At 42.9% G+C, this 20,876-nt stretch overlaps 1 protein-coding gene across 5 annotated transcripts in view; it reads left to right on the top strand.

Annotated features, from left to right (window-relative positions):
- Positions 1 to 20,876, top strand: part of LOC133966245 (signal-induced proliferation-associated 1-like protein 2) — a 78,512-nt gene that overhangs the window by 20,974 nt on the left and 36,662 nt on the right. For all 5 annotated transcript variants that reach the window (XM_062401078.1, XM_062401076.1, XM_062401077.1 and 2 more), the window contains exons 2-6: positions 7,612 to 9,401; positions 13,028 to 13,161; positions 14,448 to 14,636; positions 19,344 to 19,518; positions 19,758 to 19,861. In XM_062401078.1, coding sequence (XP_062257062.1) covers positions 7,868 to 9,401; positions 13,028 to 13,161; positions 14,448 to 14,636; positions 19,344 to 19,518; positions 19,758 to 19,861 — 2,136 coding nt within the window. In that variant the 5' untranslated portion in view covers positions 7,612 to 7,867. The remainder of the gene's footprint in view (positions 1 to 7,611; positions 9,402 to 13,027; positions 13,162 to 14,447; positions 14,637 to 19,343; positions 19,519 to 19,757; positions 19,862 to 20,876) is intronic.

Below are 20,876 nucleotides of genomic sequence, written 5' to 3'. Positions count from 1 at the left end.
TGAGACGAGATTGCGGATAAGAAGTAGTAGTAGCAGTCATAGAGACTTTCAAAAGCAGAAAGCTCCTTGAAAATGCTGTTTAGTTATTTAGAAGTTGCTTTTGGGTGCAAATATGAAAACAAGATCAATACATTCAAAGCAACTTTGAAAAACAGGTTTTACTTCAGCCTAGGAGGTTATATTTGTGTTGTTTGTCTGTTAGTTAGAGTACTCAAAAACTACTGGACTGGATTACCACAAAACTTTGTGAAGGTTTCGGTGAGGGTCAGGAAAGAATCTGTTAATTGTTGGTGTGGATCCAAATAAATGGGCAAATCCATGAATTTTGTTTCACTTTCTCTGCAGCGTCTCCAATAATCTTAATTTAATCGTATGCTAAGACAACTGGATGGTAACAACCTTATGGACCGTATTGAGAGCAAGCAGGCGGCAAATAATGCTGCACACAGCTATAACTTGCAGCAAGGGAGCAAAACACCAAGTTAGAAATCTCTTACCTTATTATGAAGGGTTTAAAGATTTTTTTTCCATCATTTAACTGTGGCAGGACAATATAGAATATGGCGGGCCACCACAATCTGGATAATGAGTGGGAAACTTGGCTTTGATATGCAAGATAGAACATTAGCCTTGGCAGAGGTATGAGCTCTGAAAAAACTTTCTAGTTTCATTTATATGTTCCACAAATACACCACGGATCTACCAAGATCCAAGTTATTTTACATTGAAAACTAGTAAAAAGCAGATAAGACACTCTGGTTATGTGTTTATATTTGAGCATTTACTGAAACCTGATATTATCTATACTTGGCCTGAATCTTTGCCAGAATACAAAACATAGAGTGTGCCAAATAGTCAGTGTTTGAAATATCCCTTAAATGGAATTAATACATTTAATAAATGACATCAAGCTTACATACTTGGACTGCTTATTGCTTGCTAAACATAATGAAATGATTTTTTAATGTGATAAATAGCAGATGCTTTTTAATGGAAAGGGTCACTTGTTTTTGGCACAGCTTCAAGATGGCCGGCACACATTCCCAACACTCATCTGCACCAATCTTCACTTCTGTTTACTTGTTCAGTAAAGGGAACACACACAAAGCAGCACCAGGACCAGGTCGAGATAATCTTCTTCCTCCCAATCATATGGGTGAACTATTTATGCTCCTGGAGCTGGTGCATCTATTTATAACAAATTTCATCATCAGGAGTTCTGACCTTACGTCTGCGTGACTCTGCAAGGGCGTACCTCAATTCGCACCTAACAGCGTTTCATTTCAACAGGCAAATTTGATTTCAGATTGGATATCCCAAAGCTCAAATTGACAGGAAGTGAATCTTAAGAAGGAGAAGGTCTGATACGGAGGCAGGGGGACTAGTGGGCCAATGGTGGATGAAGTTGAAGCTGCTGTTGACGGTGTTGATGCGATTTGGTCCGTTTGGTTTGGGACAGTCACATCTGAATATCCTCTCTAATGGATGATGCTGCTAAATTAACACCCATCACCACTAAAGTATCATTTTTAATTCTGTCGCAATCCCACTTAACCTAAATAAACATGAAGCATCTGTGGTTGTCAAATTTCCGTCCATAGCAATAATAAAGTATCCATCTATCTGTCCATCAAATCTATTTTGAACTGAGAACTAGGTTGGGATGTGGTTCGCTGTTTCTTTCCACATATCAAGCTGGATAATGCAGCTGGCTGGAACTCATTTCATTGGTTTCCTTACCTCCCACTGAGGGTGTGACCCTCCATTCACACTAGCCATTAAAATCTCAGCAATACACCCTGCAGGCAATATTGGCACATTGGGCTGTTTGGTTGGTGGTCTGACCACATTAAAGGAGGAAGGAGTTAGATGATTGTGTTCTTACCGGCTCAGAAATAGTTATCAGTGCTTAATGGATGGGGGAGGTTTGGGCAATAATGGCGGGGCTTTAGCATCAGTGCTAATTTGAGTGTCAGCTGGTGGGAGATTCCTCCCTGTTGAGAGTTTGAATTGCGGGACCAGTAGATGAAAGAGGAAGAAGCTGAATGGTGCATTTGGTTTTCTTTGGTCCATTCTTTCATAGCCTCTGAAAGTTGTAGTTCAAGCGCGCACACACCCACACACACATACATACATACACACACACACACACACACAGTCCTGATATCCCTTTACAAGTCTTTTCTGGTTATGGTGGGACTTAGGAGAGATGGTATGCCTGGTTTCCCAGGCCCAGTAATGAACTCGCCAGGATAACATCGCCCAATTAATTGGTTCTGTGGTTTAATTGCTTGAATCTCTTTGAGCAAGGTTTGGCAAAGCCCCCATTTCCCCCCCCTTTTTTTGCCCACCCCTCGACTTTTAATTGTCTTCTTAACCCCAAATTCTCCTTTGCAATAACCCAGTTAAGGTAAAGAAATGCTCCATTGAAGCAGAAACAAGTGTTTTCATCAGATTTCCAATACCACATATCTGGTTGCAGGCATAGTCCTGATCTTGCTGCAAGAGTGATGAATTTAATATCTGTCCTGCCCAAACCCACTGCACATACCCCTCCCATTCCCACCGCAAGTTTGTAACAGCTGCCCACAGTACAGTATTGAAAACAGAGCTCCCACGTTGTTTTAAATTAACTCCTCAGAGGGCGAAACACTAACACTCTGTGCAGCGCAAATTTGATTGGATTTGAGTGTGGAGTGACATGGAATGTGATGCGTTGTTTTTATAATAAGTTTATTGAGGAATCAAATGTCGGGCATTGATGCATAATCAACAGGCCTCAAGGTTTATTTTCTTTCCGCTTGAGTTTTTTTCCTTCCTCTTTGTTAATCATAAACACGGTGTGACAGATTCAAATGTCTGACTGGCTGCAGCCTATCAACATAAAGCAGTAGAAGGCCGGTAACAAAGAACTGAAATAAGTGGGGCCGTGAATGCACTATGAAGTAATTGTGGTATTATTTCACATAGCAAGGCTGCTTGACTCACTATATGATGAAGTCCATGAGCTGGAAAATTGGTGTAATCATCTTGGCTTCTAACCTATACTGCAGCCTAATTTGGCTGCGGGAGGGGAGAATGACTGCATCATGGCCTGGCCTCACCTCTGGAGGTCGAGGCGTCTTGGGAACGAGTCTGGCTACCACTTCCTGTTTGCAGAGAACAGAGGGGTATTAATATGACTCAATTACACAAGGCTTTATTAAAGATAATTGGCCATAATCACAGGTCTGGGTTGTCCCCAGGGCTCAGAGTGGCCCAGCAGCTTGGTTGGGGCTAAATAAACATGTTTGACTTTGACCCGAGTGCAATTAGGTGGACATTGTGGAGGACACCACGTTTTGGATGAATGCGAAATTTCAAGACAGAATCATGGCTCAAATGCATTTTCATCCCTTGTAGGCCAAGTGCCTTCTATTATCAACAACATGGTCTGGCTTAAGCTTTACCAGTGCACTGAATAATATAACAACACGATACGTTGTTATTATATTATTCTGTATTCATGTACTGTTAGCGTACTGGCAGAAACAAGCAGCTAAATTGGGCCTGTGATGGCCTTACATAAGCAAAACTTGATATTTTTGCTCAAATAATTGTGACGTCTTTGTGACATTTTGCTATTTATAGAAACCGGTGCAACATCAGTTCCCCTTCTTTGTGTAGAATAAGATTCTGAAAGGTCGAAGACGTGTCATTATGTGACATGTTTGGCTTTTCAGAGAATAACTGCGACCTGAAACCAGCCTTGTTGCACACAAATGAGGCATGTAAAGGATTTGGCATTCCTCAAACAAATATTTTTTTAAGGGCTCATGACCTCTCATGACCTGCTCGCTTTCTGAGCATGCGATATCTGGATAATTTCCTGAAGTGCCATCAGCTCTGAGCGGATTAGTCCTAATAATTTTCACATATGTGTTTGGGACAAGCATTGGATAAACCTTCAATTTAATTTATGCATTACTTTTTCACTTAGTTCCCATAAATCTTTTTTGTATTTGTATTTTTCCCTTTTTCCACTGTTAGTTCAAGTATCTAAGGGACATTTGGCTCATTTTGCAGAAATACAAGAGAGCTGCATTCAAACCCAACAAATGGGCAGCCTGCAGCTTAGTTCAGAGGGATGTCCTTGCACAGTGACAGTATTGCGGAGTCCTAGAAGTGACTAATGAGAAGTCAGTCTGGTGAGATTTCCAGAGCTAACTGACATCATGCCTTGTGTCCTGCTTCTGTGACATGGCCTATCAGTGATAGCAGAGCATTAATCTCAGGATGGTGTGCAGAGCCTACTTGCTTTTCTGACATCCTATTAATATCTGCCGGCTCTTAAATCAGGCCACAGTGTCAAAGGATTATTTTCAGACCTGGCGGAAGTACTGGGCCACTCCTCTCTCGTGAACCAAGACGAAAGACAGACTATCTAACATCAGAGACAGAATATGAGTTCATTACTTTAATTCTTGCTTCTCCATCCCTTCCCTCTGGTCACCAGGCCTTGTGTCTTAAACACCCATAATGGTGATGCATTACTCCTGTAATAAGGGCTGTTATCAAAGCAGACCGCCCACCCTCCATCTGCTGCCTTCCTTGTACCCACAGCCTCAGAGCAAAGACAGAAAACATCCTCCTTCAGGTCACACAGAAGATGGATGCTGCTGACCAATAGCTCATGGCACACTCCCTTGGTAGAGGAGGTTGTTGGCTGGACTAGGAAAGTTGCATACTCCAACTGTGTTCATTAATCACTGTCTTTGGGAAAGTAGCTCATACAAGGCAGGAAGGGTAAAGCAGACCAACACGTTCAGTGGTTTATGCTGTCCTGTCCTCGACATGAAATAAAGGCCAGCTCACCCTTTCCTGACCCCATGGAGCATCACAGTCTGGGAGAGGCCTGGCAGTGCGAACATAAACACAGGAGTCTCCTTCTTCTGTTGTTACTGTGAATTCACCACCAGTGGGAAAGAATGGATGCAAAATTTGGCTATAATACACAGCCAGGAATGAAAGGAATGTGCAAGGATTAAAAAAAAAAAGGAGCCCTTTTAACATCACTTCTCACCACACTGCCCCCTCTAACTTGTTGAGCTGAAGTCCATCATGCTGTTTTGTTGTCATGCATTGACATTACTGTGTGTCACTCTCTCTGTTCATCCTGATCTCAGTCATCCGCGAAAGTCTTGGCTAGAGTGTCACCACAGATGAAGCTGTTTGCACAGGTGGCCCATTTTGCTGTCACTTCCTCTACTTGTGAGTGTGAAAAGACAGTGTTCAGTCAACGCTTGACATCTGGGTTATGGTCAACATGAGGGCCACGCTCACCTCTGCTACCTGTCGTGTGAGAAAGCGAGTGGAGATGGATGATTGTTGACACCAATACGTCAAACAATACTGTCTTTTAAAACTATCACAGGATTTACACCACACCAGGTCTGCATAAACTGCTTGTTGTGCTACATTATTACAGATGATTCAAGCACCAGATTAGGCTTCATGAGTTGTAGATAAACCAGTATTTGAATGTGAGAATTAATACTGTGCAAATCAGATTAATTGTTTCACTCAGAGATTAAAATAAACGTGAACCACTTTGGCTCTTTTTTTAGATGCAGACATGGTCTCTGTTAAAAATGAGCGGCTTTGGCCTCAACTACGCTGCAGCCAGTATTTTTTTATCCATTATTCATAATTTGCCAACTGCAACAGACAAACATATTCTCCCAGAACAGTGCTGGTTGCTACATTATGCATTCACATGACAACACAATATCTTGCTCTCCTCTCAAAGCCTTGTGTTAAATGCAGTGACACAACAGACGGTTCCCTGCTTGTGAATTAAACTGGTTTCATAACCAAACCCCTCTGTATTGAGAGAGACAGGATTATGGATAGTTTGACAGTAGACTGAACTCAGAAGGTATTATTATTAGTTTATTCCTACACATTTAGGTCATGCATGCATTAACCTGTATTTGGCCCAGGCGGAGCCGCATACTTTATTATTACAATGTTTCTGACTTGTCCCGAGAGTATTTTGTCTAGTCTGGTTTGAAGTTAATCTTGATGTGGCCCACATTTTCTTCCCAAAATAGTCCATCTTCCTCCTTAAAAGTAAATGACAGAGAAATGTAAACAGTTGTCTGGAAACAGCTATCATGTTAAAGGACAGCTCACTGAGCTGAAGTTAGGTATGGGGCAGACTCAATGCATCATATTCTCATTGAAACCGTACAAAGAGAATCACTTAAACGGACCTCATCATTCTCAATGGAGCACAAAAAGACAGTACCCTGATAGTTGGGGGTGATTTGGTAACTTAAGAGGTTTCCACATGGTTGCAAGACTAGGACAAATGCTGGCACACCACCAGATGCAAGGAACAAGGAAAAGGCATTTAGGTCAACATAGAAGGGCTCCACATTCCCTTTTATTGGCATGACATGGTGTGGTGTAAGCTTTCATGCAGAAGTCAGACATTGAGGAGATGAATCCAGTGTAAACCCTCACACACTTGGCCCCGGTGGAACTACAGTATACCTAATGGACATGAATCGATTGGATAAGAATGTTGTGTTGAATTGCTCTCTTCCTCTTTGAGTCTTGTGTCCAGTGTTTGCACACTACAGTCCTTGTTAGTGTCTTAATTACACTGTTCTTGTAAAATCGTTCTGCAGCTGAGTATTGCTATTTGACCAACAAGTGTAAATGAATGATGTTCAAGCACATCACTTATGGATTGATAAAAAAACAAAACCATATAAGTTCACAGTACAATGTAATTCGGCTTTCCTTAAGCACCTTTACCTCCCTGCAAGAATGTTTACCTTTTTTATTCCGGTTCTTTCTGTGTGGAGTTTTTTTAACAGGTTTGTGTGGGTTTTCATCAGGTACTGGATGAATGGATGGATTTCAGGCTCGTCCAAGGAGAACTTGTTTTCACTCTCCTCTCTGTCCTCAGATGTTAAGGTTAATGAATAAAACTGCTCACGTAAGCCTTTATATTTTCCCAACTGACCAAGGGGAAAAGGATAAACATGAAAACTTTCTGAAGTCACTGTAGTGGAGTGCCATACGATGAGTTTCAGTGAAATTCTGTTTTTTTATTCATCACATCCAATTAACCTCATCAGGTCAGAGTTAATTTTCCAGCTAACAAACCTCTGCATATAGAAAAGGAGATATGGAATTGGCGTTGAATATGCAACATTATCCCTACTCTATAACTGGCAGGCTTGATGACGCTGCTGCAAGCGGTTGGATGAAATCTCGTTACATGTGATCACTTAGCTGAACATCTGCCTCTTGTTGCTGTAATTTGCTTCACCACCATCTGTTTGGCATTGGCTGGGAGCACCAACAAAGATATACATCTATCTTGTTATAAACCCATAATGTTATCAACTCTTCTCCAGTACACTGATTAACTGCATTTAGTGATGTGCTATATAGTTTCGAAACTAGTACAGCCCTATTCAAGTTAGTATTATGATCCTTTACATTGTTCAATTGTTACTGTTTTGGAATTTGTATTTGTAAATTTAATTGTCTCACTTATTATAACCCACTAGCTGTGTTTTAACATTTTCTCTTGTGTTTGTTTTTGTACCATAGGTCTAACTCTTCCAGCTGTCGTTCTGCATTGACAGCGCGCTCTGAGAAAAGACTCAGGCTGTGCCTCAGACACTTTTCCTTGACACCCAAATGCTGTGCATCGAACATCGTGCCAGCCAGTCTCTGTGAGTTATGACGACGGTTACTTCATCAACTCAGGAAAGAGGCTCCTCCTCCACTCACCACTCTGCAAATCACATGATGTAAAGTACAAGGGTCCTACAAGTCTGCTCTTCAAGGAGTCTGCCAGCAGGATATGAGTATTTTGAGCCCTGTGACAGATAACAAATCAAACCTTGTGGGAATTGTGGGAGGCCCAGAAGAATACTCCAGAGCCATGCAGTCAGAAGAGTTATTTAGCAGGAAACTCAAAGCTCTGAATGGTAGCATGGGACCACCAACCACCAACATGCAGGGGAAACCTGATGTTTCAGGCAAAACAAATGGTACTCCAGCCATGCCTAAAATGGGCGTCAGGGCCAGGGTGACCGAATGGCCACCAAGGAATGATGGATGGGATGGACGGCCTTCACCCAACTATCAGAGTGTGATACCAGTGTTTCAGAATGGCCAGCATGAGCATGTAGTGGAATTAATTGAGGAAGGTGAAGAAGTTTGCGTGGAAATAGACTATACAGACAAATACACAATAAGTGACCTCCTCTGCCACTCACCACAGAGGGGTCTTCACCCAATCCGCCAGCGCAGCAACAGCGATGTCACAATAAGTGACATTGACTCCGAGGACATAATGGACCAGAATGCTGTCAATCCAAACACAGGGGCCTCTCTGCACCGCGAGTATGGCAGTACATCCTCCATTGACCGTCAGGGTCTGAGTGCTGATGGCTTTTTCACCATGCTTAGGGGCTACCGAGTAGACACCTTAGACCACCGTAGCATACCACCTATGGGTTTCCCTGAGTTGTTGCGGTGTGATGCCGCCCTCTCCCCCAGCCTGCAGACAGCAGCCCAAATTGCTAGGGGAGAGATAGTCCACATTCCAGGCTATGACTACATAGACAATTCTCTCCTCTACACCCGCGAGCGGGAGAAGTCCTTCATGAGGCGTCTCAAATCAGAATCATCTGAAACGTCTCTCTTCAGGAAACTGCGGACCATAAAGAGTGAGAGTGATGCTTTGCGGCTGTCATTAGAGGATGACCGGCGACCGCTAAGCTTCCAAAAATGCTTCGCCCACTATGATGTCCAGAGTGTTCTTTTTAACATCAGTGAAGCGGTGGCCAGCAGAGCAACCCTCAATCAGAGGAAGAACACAACCACCGGGGCTTCAGCTGCCTCCGCTGGAGTTATCCCTGGAGGGGTCCCTGGAGCTGTTGGAAGTGTTGGAGGTGGAGCCATACTTGGGCCTGGACCAGGATCAGGGGCAGATTGTGGAGCAGCAGGATGTAGCAGTGGAAATGCCCCAATGTTTGAATCTCCATTAGGCAGCAGAGAGGACTTGAACCCCAAAGAGAACCTTGATGTTGATGAGGGAGATGGGAAGAGTAGCAATCTAGTGCTAAGCTGCCCACACTTTCGCAATGAGGTCGGTGGTGAGGGTGAGAGGAAGATCTCCCTCTCCAGAGCCAACAGTTCCAACTACAGTACTGTGTCAGAGAGCTGCTCTTTTGAATCATCTTTAAGTTCCCACTGCACCAACGCAGGAGTCTCTGTCCTGGAGGTCCCACGTGAAAACCAGCCAATCCACAGGGAGAAGGTCAAACGGTACATCATTGAACACATTGACCTTGGAGCATACTACTACCACAAGTACTTTTATGGAAAAGGTAAGAAATACTTCTACTTTGTTATCTGTTCATAGCGATTGTATAGTGAGGATACAGGAGTATTAGAATGACTCACTGTCGAGAATTAATAAACTTTCATGCCAAGTCCATTTCATTTAAAATTTATTTTGGACAATGCTCTGAGAACTAGGTCCCAAATGGAACAGCCTTCACTTATAGGGTCAGATATCTTGACAGCCCAGATATTTTTGTAGGACTAGATGAAAATAAGGTCCAGAACAATAGCAGGCTTGTGTTTGGTGCAGGGGTGTGTGTTTCACTTCCCTGGGAGAGGAGCGGTCATGTCCTCCCTGTGATATTACCCTGAACCCTGCAGAGAAGCTGTGATTAGTCATGTGAGAAGAGAGGTGAGCGAGAGGGTGCATTGCAGCTGTTCCCCTTGGGGGTTGTGGGGGTGTGAGGACCCCTCATATGAAACTTTAGGGTCAGGGAAACTACGCCAAGGTCCCAGCTCCCCTCATTAAAACACCTATGCGACTGATGCTAGAAATACCATGCCTACCCATAACCCTTCACCGCATTATACATATCTGTCTTTTCCACTGTCTGTGCGACTGTGTTTGCTGCTCTCATCAGATTGAATTACCCGTTCTTAAGCCCCCTAGAAAACAGCTGCTGAACCTTTCACTCCCACACATGCCTGAATGTCTTCAAAAGATATACTTTGAATTAAAATATTCGTATTTGCAGTTTATCACAGTTTGTAACTGCACCCGGGGTTCACTGGAGGTTAATAAGACCATTACGGATATGCTCCACTTACAGTACATTTGAATGTACCATTAAGGTTACTGTGATAATCATTTATTTTGAAATGTTGCCTCACTCACTACTCATCCCATAACTGCTGTAGCTGTATTATGTATTTAATCTCTTCCTGTAGCAACACAGGTCAATGCATAATTGAAATGCCCCTTGTTGCTGTCAGATTAGTTTTGATGATGATATTGTTATTTTTACGGTAGCTCTTTCAGTGTGGGGATCTAGCCCTTGCCCTTTTTCACTAGGTGTTGTATTGGAGTGACACTACTGTCGTCACCTCTGCTTCACCGCAAACACACTCATGAAAACAGGCTAATACCCACGCACACTCTCACACAAACATGACAGCATGTCAGCACTTTCGGGTAAGCTTTTATCAACCTGGTCTGAACATTGATCCCATTGATTGCCTAAAGCCCTCCCTCCCTTAGCAACGGGAGTGTTTCTCCCCAGACAATCCTAATGGACACAATGTTTCATTCACACCCCCAGGCCAAGCCTTGTTACACAGGTCATGGTCACGTACTGCATTCAATTAGACATTGAGATATACTGGCTATCATATGAAATGGAAATATGTGACCTAAAAATAAAGTTTTGGAACTTTATGATTTAAAAGTAAGGACATGCAGTCAATGTAGGACTTTTTAAAGATTTTGAAGGCATTTTTGCCAAGTGGAGTGACAGCAAGAAGGAAAACTAGCATTATTTGACATGACAATCAAAGTCATCCATAATGCAACCTTTGGCAAGCTGTCAACAGCAAGTGAAGAGCAACAGTGACATGTTCAAGAAATGCGTCAACAAAAAGCTTCCCTCAACAGTTGACTCTCTCTCGCTGTGCCATTGGTATTCGGATGGCCAGTGGCCTCATATGCATAGACAGCCCTCCTACCACCATTTGACCTTATGCCTCACAGAGCATTTCCCCTCAGTCCACTGTCCCTGACAAGCCATGCATTCCTCAGACGGTTAACCCCGGGTTGCCTCCACATAGTTAATTCATTATTCATGCTGATATGCGCTTTGCCCTAACGTTGATGCCACAGTGAAAATAACCTGTGTTTTTAAATGGCATGCTCTGAGCATGGATGCAACCTGTGCAGAAATGTCTTGGCAAATGTCATTGCTGTGTCCCAATAGAGGTTTTTCTTTTGTTGTCTGTTGAATCCAGGTCTTTCTCCCTGGCTTTAGCCTGGATTAGGGAGTGTTTGCTCAAGGCACTGCTATGCGTGCGCAAAGCTCTGCTTCTGTCCGTGTCCTAACCAACCACACACACACACACTCACACACATATACACACACAAACACACACACACTTGCCTTGTTTGACTAATAAATTATATTTTGTACAATGATACTACGCATTTTGAGATACTCTGAAGAAGTGTCCTATTTAATCATCATTGTCTTTATCAAAACTCAAGAGAATCATCGGAGACCAGCATTTACATTGATTTATGCATTACTGAATGCATTTCTAATAAAAAAAAATATTATAAAAAGTAAAAGGTACGCAAGTGACATCCCCCCATTCATAACGTCTCTTTAGAATTCAGTCTAAAATATTCAACCTCTCAGGAGCATTATCAGGATCAGTATGTTTCATGAAAATCTGCCCGTGAGGTTGTGATTCATTTTCGGCACAAATTAACATCCTGACTTGAGGTTGACGAAAAGAGAAAATGCCATTGAGTTTTTACATATTAAAAATTGCTCATCCTCCCAAGGGCATAAAGATCGCCAGGAAATTTGATGAAAATCTGCCTATTACAGCTTTTCATTGTTTTGTGTAGAACAGGTGAAGAGGTTACCAAAACATTAGATGATTCTCTCTGAGCATCATGAAGATGACCAGGACATTTCTTGAAGACTTGCCAATCAGCATGTGAGATAAAGATGTCATAGATCAAAGTGTAGGGCAAGGGAATATTACAAACATCATTATCATCATTATATCATTGAACCAGCTAGCCTTCAACAATCCTGCTTGTAAACACTGACATCACTTATTCTTTGCTGAATATACTTGAACATCCTGGTGGCCTTGTGGTCTGAGGCATGTATCATGTAACATCATTGCTCGTTTATATCTAGCCAGGAAACTTTGTCTTGTCTGTCTCGCACATATTTCAATCCACCCACCACAGTCAATTATCCAATAAAAACAATCTGCCATTAAAGCAAAAGCTTTATTCCTGTACCATTTACTTTTAGCATGGCCTGTAAAGCCTGGGTTTTCACCAGCTGTCTGTTTGTACTGGTGTGAGTCAGGCGTTCCAGGAATACAGATACAAAAAGCCCCAAAAGGTATAAGTTTGCCTGCATTTCTGAAGCGTGCATTTTGTCTGATTTTAGATTAATCTCTTTGGAAAAAATAATATGAAAGATCTGTTTTTTTTCCTTTAACACTAAGTAAAGCTGATCAAATACATATCCATGTGCTCAAAAGTCCTTTGTTTTCAACATTTGATTGTATCGTGAGAAGTATCTGGGGCAGTGATGGGTCAGAGTGGACCAAACTTTCCATTGCTGTATTTTGATTCATTTATTTACTTTCTAAACCCAGTGCCACCACTACATGCCAGTTTATAATCCAATGTGAATCAATTTCAAATCTCCACTGGACCCCTGCTGCTCTCTGTAATCAGTTGCGCAGCTTGCTCGCGGCCACTCCACAAAGCATTTTTTAGACAAATGGACTTAATAATATGAATTGATATAGAAGTGATGTGAAATATTTCTATGAATTAAGAGTTTTCAATTTTGAGAGTGTTTTGTGGAAATATAATGTGATGCCAAATGTGTGTTTAATTTGGATTTTTTTCTTGTTCCATTCCCAGAGCATCAAAACTATTTCGGTGTAGACGACAATCTGGGACCTGTGGCAGTCAGCATCCGCCGCGAGAGGTTGGATGATGGAAGGGAGAAAGAGGGAATGCAGTTTAACCATCGGGTCACCTTCAGAACCAGCCAGGTAGCTCTAACACAAGGACGAGTACTTTGTCTGCTGCCTAATGTCTTAAATCAGTGTAGAGCTATTATGGATGCTTGGCGAGAGAAACCTGCGTGAGTTCTATCCCTCTATCATAGAAGTGTTTTCTTGCCAGAGCATGCTTTTAAAGGATATTTGTCATCCTTCTCATATACTGTATTCAGTGAGACATGTTAAGGTCACTGAACTCAGGGCTTAGTCAAGCAGCATACTAATACAAGAATGCTTCGGTACTCCTGAAAACAAGAGGAGACTTCTTGCAGCTTCCTCTTTCCCAAATCTGCTCCCTAATGTGTCCAGGGATTCTGTGCCAGTTGTAATTCTATCAGCGGCAGCGTGATCGCCTCTGTCATGCTCACATCCACATACAGTACATGCACAAATGTACGCGCCTGCACACACACACACACACACACACAACATGATTAATCCACAAACTGAGATGCACAGTCTCACAGTCCCTGGTGGCTACAGAAAATTCTCCCCTTGATTGATGCTGGGTGGTCTCATCTACTAAATAATTCAGGTGCAACAGATGTGTCAGGCAGGGAAATGTCACTGATATCTAGTGCCATTCTTGGTCTAAAGCACCACTCCCATGATAAAACAATGTATCTGGGTCATGGTAGCCCTGCAACTAGCACGCAGACAATGTTTTAACTCCCCAACCACTGGAGCATCTATTTGCATGTGCTCCCATCATTTAGCCTCCAAGCTCTCAGCCTCTCTGCCCTACTCTCACTTTACCTCCCTCTCCGAGTCTATTAAGTAATATGCTTTTCAGAAAGCCTCTGTCGGACCACCATTGACTGCTGACGTTCATGTCCACAGGCTGTGCAGATGGAAATGGGATTTATGGGCCTAAATCTGTCAGTGATGCTGCAAACAACAACACAGGGTTTCAGAGAGGGTGTTTGGAAGCTGTTTGGGTCAACGTTTACAGGAACGTTAATGGTCCTAACAGCAAAATACCACTTAACATCTTCTGTTCAGTTAGCCTGTCTTAATTATTTAGACTGTGAGATCGTAATGCTTTCCAATGGAGCTGTAATGGAGCCATTGCTCCAAATAATAAGCCACAACATTAGAGGATATTAGGTCCGACTCTGCACAGTTTCCCATTTCCAATATTTTGGTTAATTAAATGTATTCTATCTGCTCCACTTCAACTTAAAGTTATACAGTATAAAAGAGCAGACCTGAGACTTATAAGACACCCAATAGACCTTTGACCTAATTAACTGGAGGATCGTCTTCTTTCCTGACAGCTGACCACACTTCGTGGAGCCATCTTGGAGGATGCCATTCCATCCACAGCGAAACACGGGACTGCCCGAGGCCTGCCGCTGAAAGAGGTGCTCGAGTACGTAATTCCCGAACTCAACATCCAGTGTCTGAGGCTGGCCCTCAACTCCCCGAAGGTCCCGGAGCAGCTCCTGAAGCTGGACGAACAGGGGGTGAGTTCCTCTAGATCTCCCTCATGTCCAGCACCTTTTGTGACACTCAAAAACTGCTTTCTGCCCTGCAAGGAAGTCTTGAGAATCTGGAAATATCCAGAGGGGATGTACGTGAGCACACAAATGTCTGAGTCAGTTGCTGCGGAAAATCGTCACATGTCTGACCGCAGTATGTCCTCTAGCGGTCTCTGTTTAGAATTTTATTTTTGCCAAGCACCCTGCTGGTGGCTCCAAATAAGCCAAGAGTTAATTCCTCCAAGTAAGGGAAAAGTGTTACCTATCCCTCCTTTCCCTAGACATCATTCGTCATCTTTCTTGTAAAGATCCTCTGCTCCAGATCAGCATTATGAATAATGTTTTGGGTGATAGGATGACTGACTGTACTTATACTACAGAAGAGATTTAGCATTTAAAGCTTATCTGTCTGTTTCTGACGTTTTGACAGCTAAAGAAGGAGTAGAGATTCACTTCAGATTGTGGGAACCTTTGTTCCATATGTGGGCTACTTATTATAGATGAAGACAGGCTCCTAGGTGGTGGCATTAGAACAGCCAATATCACACTTGCATAGAATCAATAACCCACTATCTGTGGCCAGCATTGACTACTTTGAGTAGTAAAAGGACACGCAGGCGCAAGCAAACTCACTTTTGACAACTTACTTCCTCTGAGAAACAGTGATTTGGTATTCTGCCTGGATGGCGAGGATGTCACCTTGCATTATCTTTGTTTGAAGAAAGTGGCCATTAGTGATGTGGGCTGTCTATATTCACAGGTGTCAGAGATGGATTCACTGTGTGATCATAAGGCCCTTATTTTCTCTTCCAATGAAACTGCATGATGGAAATGTGTGTGTGTGTGTGGGGGGGGTGGATTAGCTTGTGCTGCATTGCATGTCTTACAATCAAAGCATTGGTTGCCTATTAGTGTACTTTCTTCTGATTGCACGAGCCCATCATTCCAACTGACAGGGGAAAAGGCTCTTATAATAGAAAGTGTGAGCCATGTCTCTCTTGTATATTAGATTTTTTAACACATATAAACAAGAGCAGTGAAGTGTCCACTCTAAAGCAAGTTAGAAGCTCCCAAGACGACGACAAGCATTGTGGATCCAGTGCTCTCGGACTCTTCTTGCTGGCAGATCTCAAGGAGCCTGTGCAGGAGTTTGTTCACCTGCATTACAACTCCATATGCCTTTGCTATGAGAGACTGTCTGCAGATAGAAACTGACGCACAGAGTGGAAAAAAGGCGATAAAGTCACGTAAGTAGCTACTTTCAAAGGTAGAGAGCTCAGGCTAAGTGGGACTTAAAGTTCCTCCAACTGGCACTCCCCCTCGCAGACCTCAAACCAAACGCCCAGTGGAGGCCGGTTTTATATTTGGACATCAGTATTTTTAAACACCCCTGTTTTAATCATTAATTTTATGCTACCCATGCAAATGTTTGATAAGTCAAACCCACCCACTAATCTACTTTTTTAACCAAGCTGGACTTCTGCAGCCGTAATGTGTTTGTGTGAGGAAGCCAATGTTGTCGGGAAAGAACTAGAGCTGAGTCGTGTGCCAGAACTGTTTTGTTTGAGTTCATTATGTTCTTCTATCACATCGGAAAAGCGTCATCTGTTCTCCATCATCGTATTTCAGTGTGCGTGTGCAAAGGCATCTTTTTGAGAACAGGAACCAGGTCTGGTGAGAGAAGGTATCCTGGAGCAAGACAGCCTTCACAATATCCTCATGATCAGTTCTGCAGAACGAAATATCCCTGAGAGCAGTGTAGTCTACTCTGCTGTAATGACCCCGGGACGTAAGTGGAGAACGGAGCATATGTGAATGTATTTTAGATCACATTGTAGATCACAGTGAACTGACTGTGTGCACACAGACTGGAAAAAGCATTAGGTAGTTAATTTGATTCTGAGATACAATGCAAGGTGATAAAAATCACACACTGTACATTTTTATAAGGAAGCCATTGCTAATAAAAAAAGTGTAACTGTTGTTTCCATTTAAAGTAAAATAACAGAATTTGTGATTAATATAAACATTAGTTCATCAGCTGCATCCGTTTCAAAATTAAAAATGTTGTTTCAGCTTTAAAGAATTATTGCTAATAGCAGGTTGATGTGAACAAGACAAAGTTGAGCCTGATGACGTCCCCATGGCCGCTAGAAAATCTAACACAAGTAATAATTTGCAATGAAAGCAGGGCAGACAAAGGCTGCTGATCTTTACTTCTCGAAAAGGCTAAACTACTGACATTTCTAACCCAGAAAAGCTGTTTTCACTGCAGCGCTTTGTGTAATAACACAAACAAAGAACATTTTCCATTACCAGCACTGCTTTTCATGTTTTGCTGTGGTCTTACAATGGTCAACAGGTAAAACCTTTATCCGTCCTGATTCCCATAGCAACAGCTCATTCCTTTATTAAGCTGTTTTCAGACATGAACTCTGGAAAATGTCCTGGATAATGGGGTCTGGACCTTAAAGTCTGCTGGGGAGATCATGTGTTTTTGTTTATAGCACCTCAACACTTGCATCAGCCCGTATCACCACAAGCCCTCAAATGTAGTTGTCTTTCCAAGTTGACATCTTCATCTGTGTCTTCTAGCCTAACCACCTCACACACACACACACACACACACACAGATTTACTTCTGTATTATAAACGTCAGCAACTAGCTCTCTCGCTCACACTGAATCCTCCCTGGGACCTCTGACCTTAAAGTGAGATTTGATCCTCATGTTGAAGAGAGTAATCTACAATCCAACAAGGCTGTTATTGCAGAGAGCAGAAATCAATTCCTTCAGGAAATCAGTCCCCTGTCATACTTAAACTTGAGGATTACCTCAGTGAAATTATGTGGTGACCTTTTCCTTCTTTATGTGTTGTGTCCATTGTTTTCGTTCCTGACCCGAAAGCAGGGATAGACTCTTTGTGTGTGGTCGTGCGGTGTGATTGTAGCCAGGAGGATTTGGGAGCCACGTTTGAATTTTTTGCTGCATTGGGACACTGCAGTGCGGACAGATGTCATTGTGATGTTGTGTGCTATGCCAGGACACTGCTGTATCCCTCAGGTGCGTCCCAGCTTTCTCCTGGGGGAACACTGTCCTCATTTCTCTCTCCCAACCAATTTAGTGTTTTTCCATCTTTGAATTTATTTTTTTAATGTTTTTTAAAGAGGGAAGATGCAAATAGTTTTCCAACACCCTGCAGCAGTGCATCAATGGATAAAGAGAGAGGTCAAATGGGAGGAAAATATATTAACAGAAAGAAAATACTGCTTTCTAGCAAATTCTGCTCAGTTTTGTTCCAAGCAGAAAATTTAGTTAATGGCACATCTGTTAAAAGGGCTTTTTTTATGGCTGCTCTACCTTTTTTAGAAGCTGATGCCACCTGAAAAGACATCAAAGCCGGTTCCAGACTCAGCCTCACCTCAGGAGCATTACTCATCGGTATATGTGTTGTGTGCCCTGGTGTGCTTGCACTTTTCTGAGGCAGCGACAAATTCCCAACCAAAGGGCAATGCGATTGTCCTTGCCGTCGGCCAGTCTGTTAAGAGGTGCAGCAGGTTAAGTGAGCCCCTATAATGCGGGATAAAAAATGGAAGACCACATCATTGCACATCATGCCATTTCCACCTGGCTTGATGGTATAATAGCTTTGCTGCACCGTGGGAGCTTTAGTGCCGTGCACATTGCCTGAGAGGGGGAAGTCACCATGACAACAGTGTCAGGAGCGCACCGGGAACTGATAACCTGTAACGGAGGTAAAAGCCAATTCATTTGTTTCAGTATACAGGCCATTCATTGACTTTCACATGGAGAGGGACCCGTTTCATCTTGCCGCTTTGACACGTTGACCCTGGGTCAAGATCAAGGTGCTGTCCTCAGCTGTGAATATTGGGTAACAGGTGCTAAACGCAGGGGGCTATTTTTTCATCTGTTTTTTCTCCTTTGACTCTTTTTTCTTTCCTGGCCAGCATCAGTGAGCTATAAGCCATAAATGCCATAAATAAAAGATTGATGCCGGTGGAGAGGGATTCTGCTTTCACCGTGCAAGAAGAATCACTTGGGATGTTTTATTTCTTCCTGTTCTTAACGAGTAGAGTTCACATCAGACCTGTCTGTGCTGCATAATATTAATTCTTGATGTGGAAAGCCGTGATATTTGGTTTTCTGATATTTGTCTATGAATACTAGAGTAATATGAATTCTCTGAGTTTTTATTGAGAATTACTTGTATTAGTGGGGTAGTTGTGAGAGCAGCGTTATTGCCATTCTGTGAGGACTTAGCCAAACAAAGGCATTGCTCGAGGATGTCTTTTTTTTGCAAGGATTAAAGTTTTGTTGCCTGCAGTTTATGAGTTTTCTACCATAAACCAAAGGAATCCTGTTATATCTCTGTAATTCACTCCCTCATTTCTCTACAGCTGCTCTTAAGTAGCTGCTATTAGCTTGGCCTGATTTATGCCCTGCTTCAAGCTCCTTAGAGTTCACAGCCTGGTTGCATAAAGGCGAATTTCACCTCTCTCTCTCCTAGAAGGCTTATGAATGCCTTCACATTAGCTGTGACTTGATGGAAAGTGGGCCCTCGCATGCTCTGAGTGCATAATGTACAGTATCTATGAGTGTGGCACGTAATATATCTCAGGCAACAGAAAATGATACTTACTCGCCGAGTGTCTGCGTGTGCTTCTCGTTCCAGCTAAGCTTCCAGCACAAGGTGGGGGTGCTCTACTGCAAGGCGGGCCAGAGCACAGAGGAGGAGATGTACAACAACGAGAGTGCGGGCCCGGCGCTCGAGGAGTTCTTGGATCTGCTCGGCCAGAGGGTGCGGCTGAAGGGCTTCACCAAGTACAGGGCCCAGCTGGATAACAAGAGTAAGATAAAGCATACATCACACAGACACCAAACTAAACATTCAAAAATAGCAAGCCCACGCACTTTTAATCCTGCTGTGTGCAGATGCTCTGCTTTGCTCGCTTTTTGGCAGCTGTAATATTTCTTTAAAGCCTATATATCTGAATCATTTCTATTTGATTGCATCATCTGCACGTGTAAAACAACAGCCTTTTGTAGTAGGCCTGAGACCATAACTACCCTCTTTCCTGTGTTGCAGCCGACTCCACAGGCATTCACTCTCTGTACACCACCTATAAGGACTACGAGCTGATGTTTCACGTGTCCACCATGCTCCCCTACACGCCCAACAACAGACAGCAGGTCAGTAAACTCTACACTTGGCTCCACATCCTCTCCAACAGGCCGCTATGTTTGCTTTTCTGATTAGTGAGCCGGTCACTAATGGAGTTAATAAGTCCCTGAGCAGCTTCCTTTTAGGATATCTTCTACCCCGTCTCCTGCCAATCTTCCCCAGCGGCTCATTTTGCCACGGTAACGACCTATCAGTAGACAGCACGAGAATTGCTATGGTAACGGTACCCAATAGTAGGATTTTAATCAATGCATCCCAAGGGGCTGGATCCGATGAGGTATTAGATGGGGCACTGTTTCTGTCTGCACTAACAAGTAGAATTAAGTGGATGTGCGGTGGACTGGCGAGCGATGGCCTGATAAAGTTGCGAATACTGAGGTTTATCTCAGTCTCTGCTCCGCTTGTATTGAAGTACTTTTTGACCCCATAATGAGAAGTTTGGGCACAACCCTTCAGACGTATATACAGAAGAATGGGGAAGTGACCATGTGGAATCAGGCGGTATCCTCATTGAACCTCTCAAAAGACCTAATCTGCCCTCTGCGTATGGTTTGCAGGATTTGGGGGCGGGGGGGGGTTCTTTCTCCTTTCTTTTCTACTTCAATACTGTTCCATGAAGTGGGATAGTTTAATTTAATCCACAGGGGTAATCTTCCACTAGACCTAAGCAGAGCCAGCCCCACTCATCTCTTCATCCTTCCCAATTCACCTCTATACCCTCTAATCCTGCCCGTTTTTGGCTCTCGCTGACCCTCATTGACAACTTTATTCCAGCCAGAGAATGAGGTTAACTATCTGCACAATACAAGCAGGCTAAATTGAGTTTGGGAGAATATGTCTCCTTCATCCAAAAGGCCTAAAATCTCCTCTGCCCCAAAAGCCTTTTATCCTGATTTTGGATGGAACATTTCAGGTAAAAAACTGATGTTGTGGTCAATGAAAAAAAAACCTGCACGAAAGCTTTGTAGAGAATTGTTTTGCTGCTTGTGATGCTTCTACAGATGACACAGACTATACATTAAC

The sequence above is a fragment of the Platichthys flesus genome, chromosome 12 (assembly GCF_949316205.1).
Source record: "Platichthys flesus chromosome 12, fPlaFle2.1, whole genome shotgun sequence".
Lineage (NCBI taxonomy): Eukaryota > Metazoa > Chordata > Actinopteri > Pleuronectiformes > Pleuronectidae > Platichthys > Platichthys flesus.
This window is presented reverse-complemented; position numbering and strand designations above follow the sequence as displayed.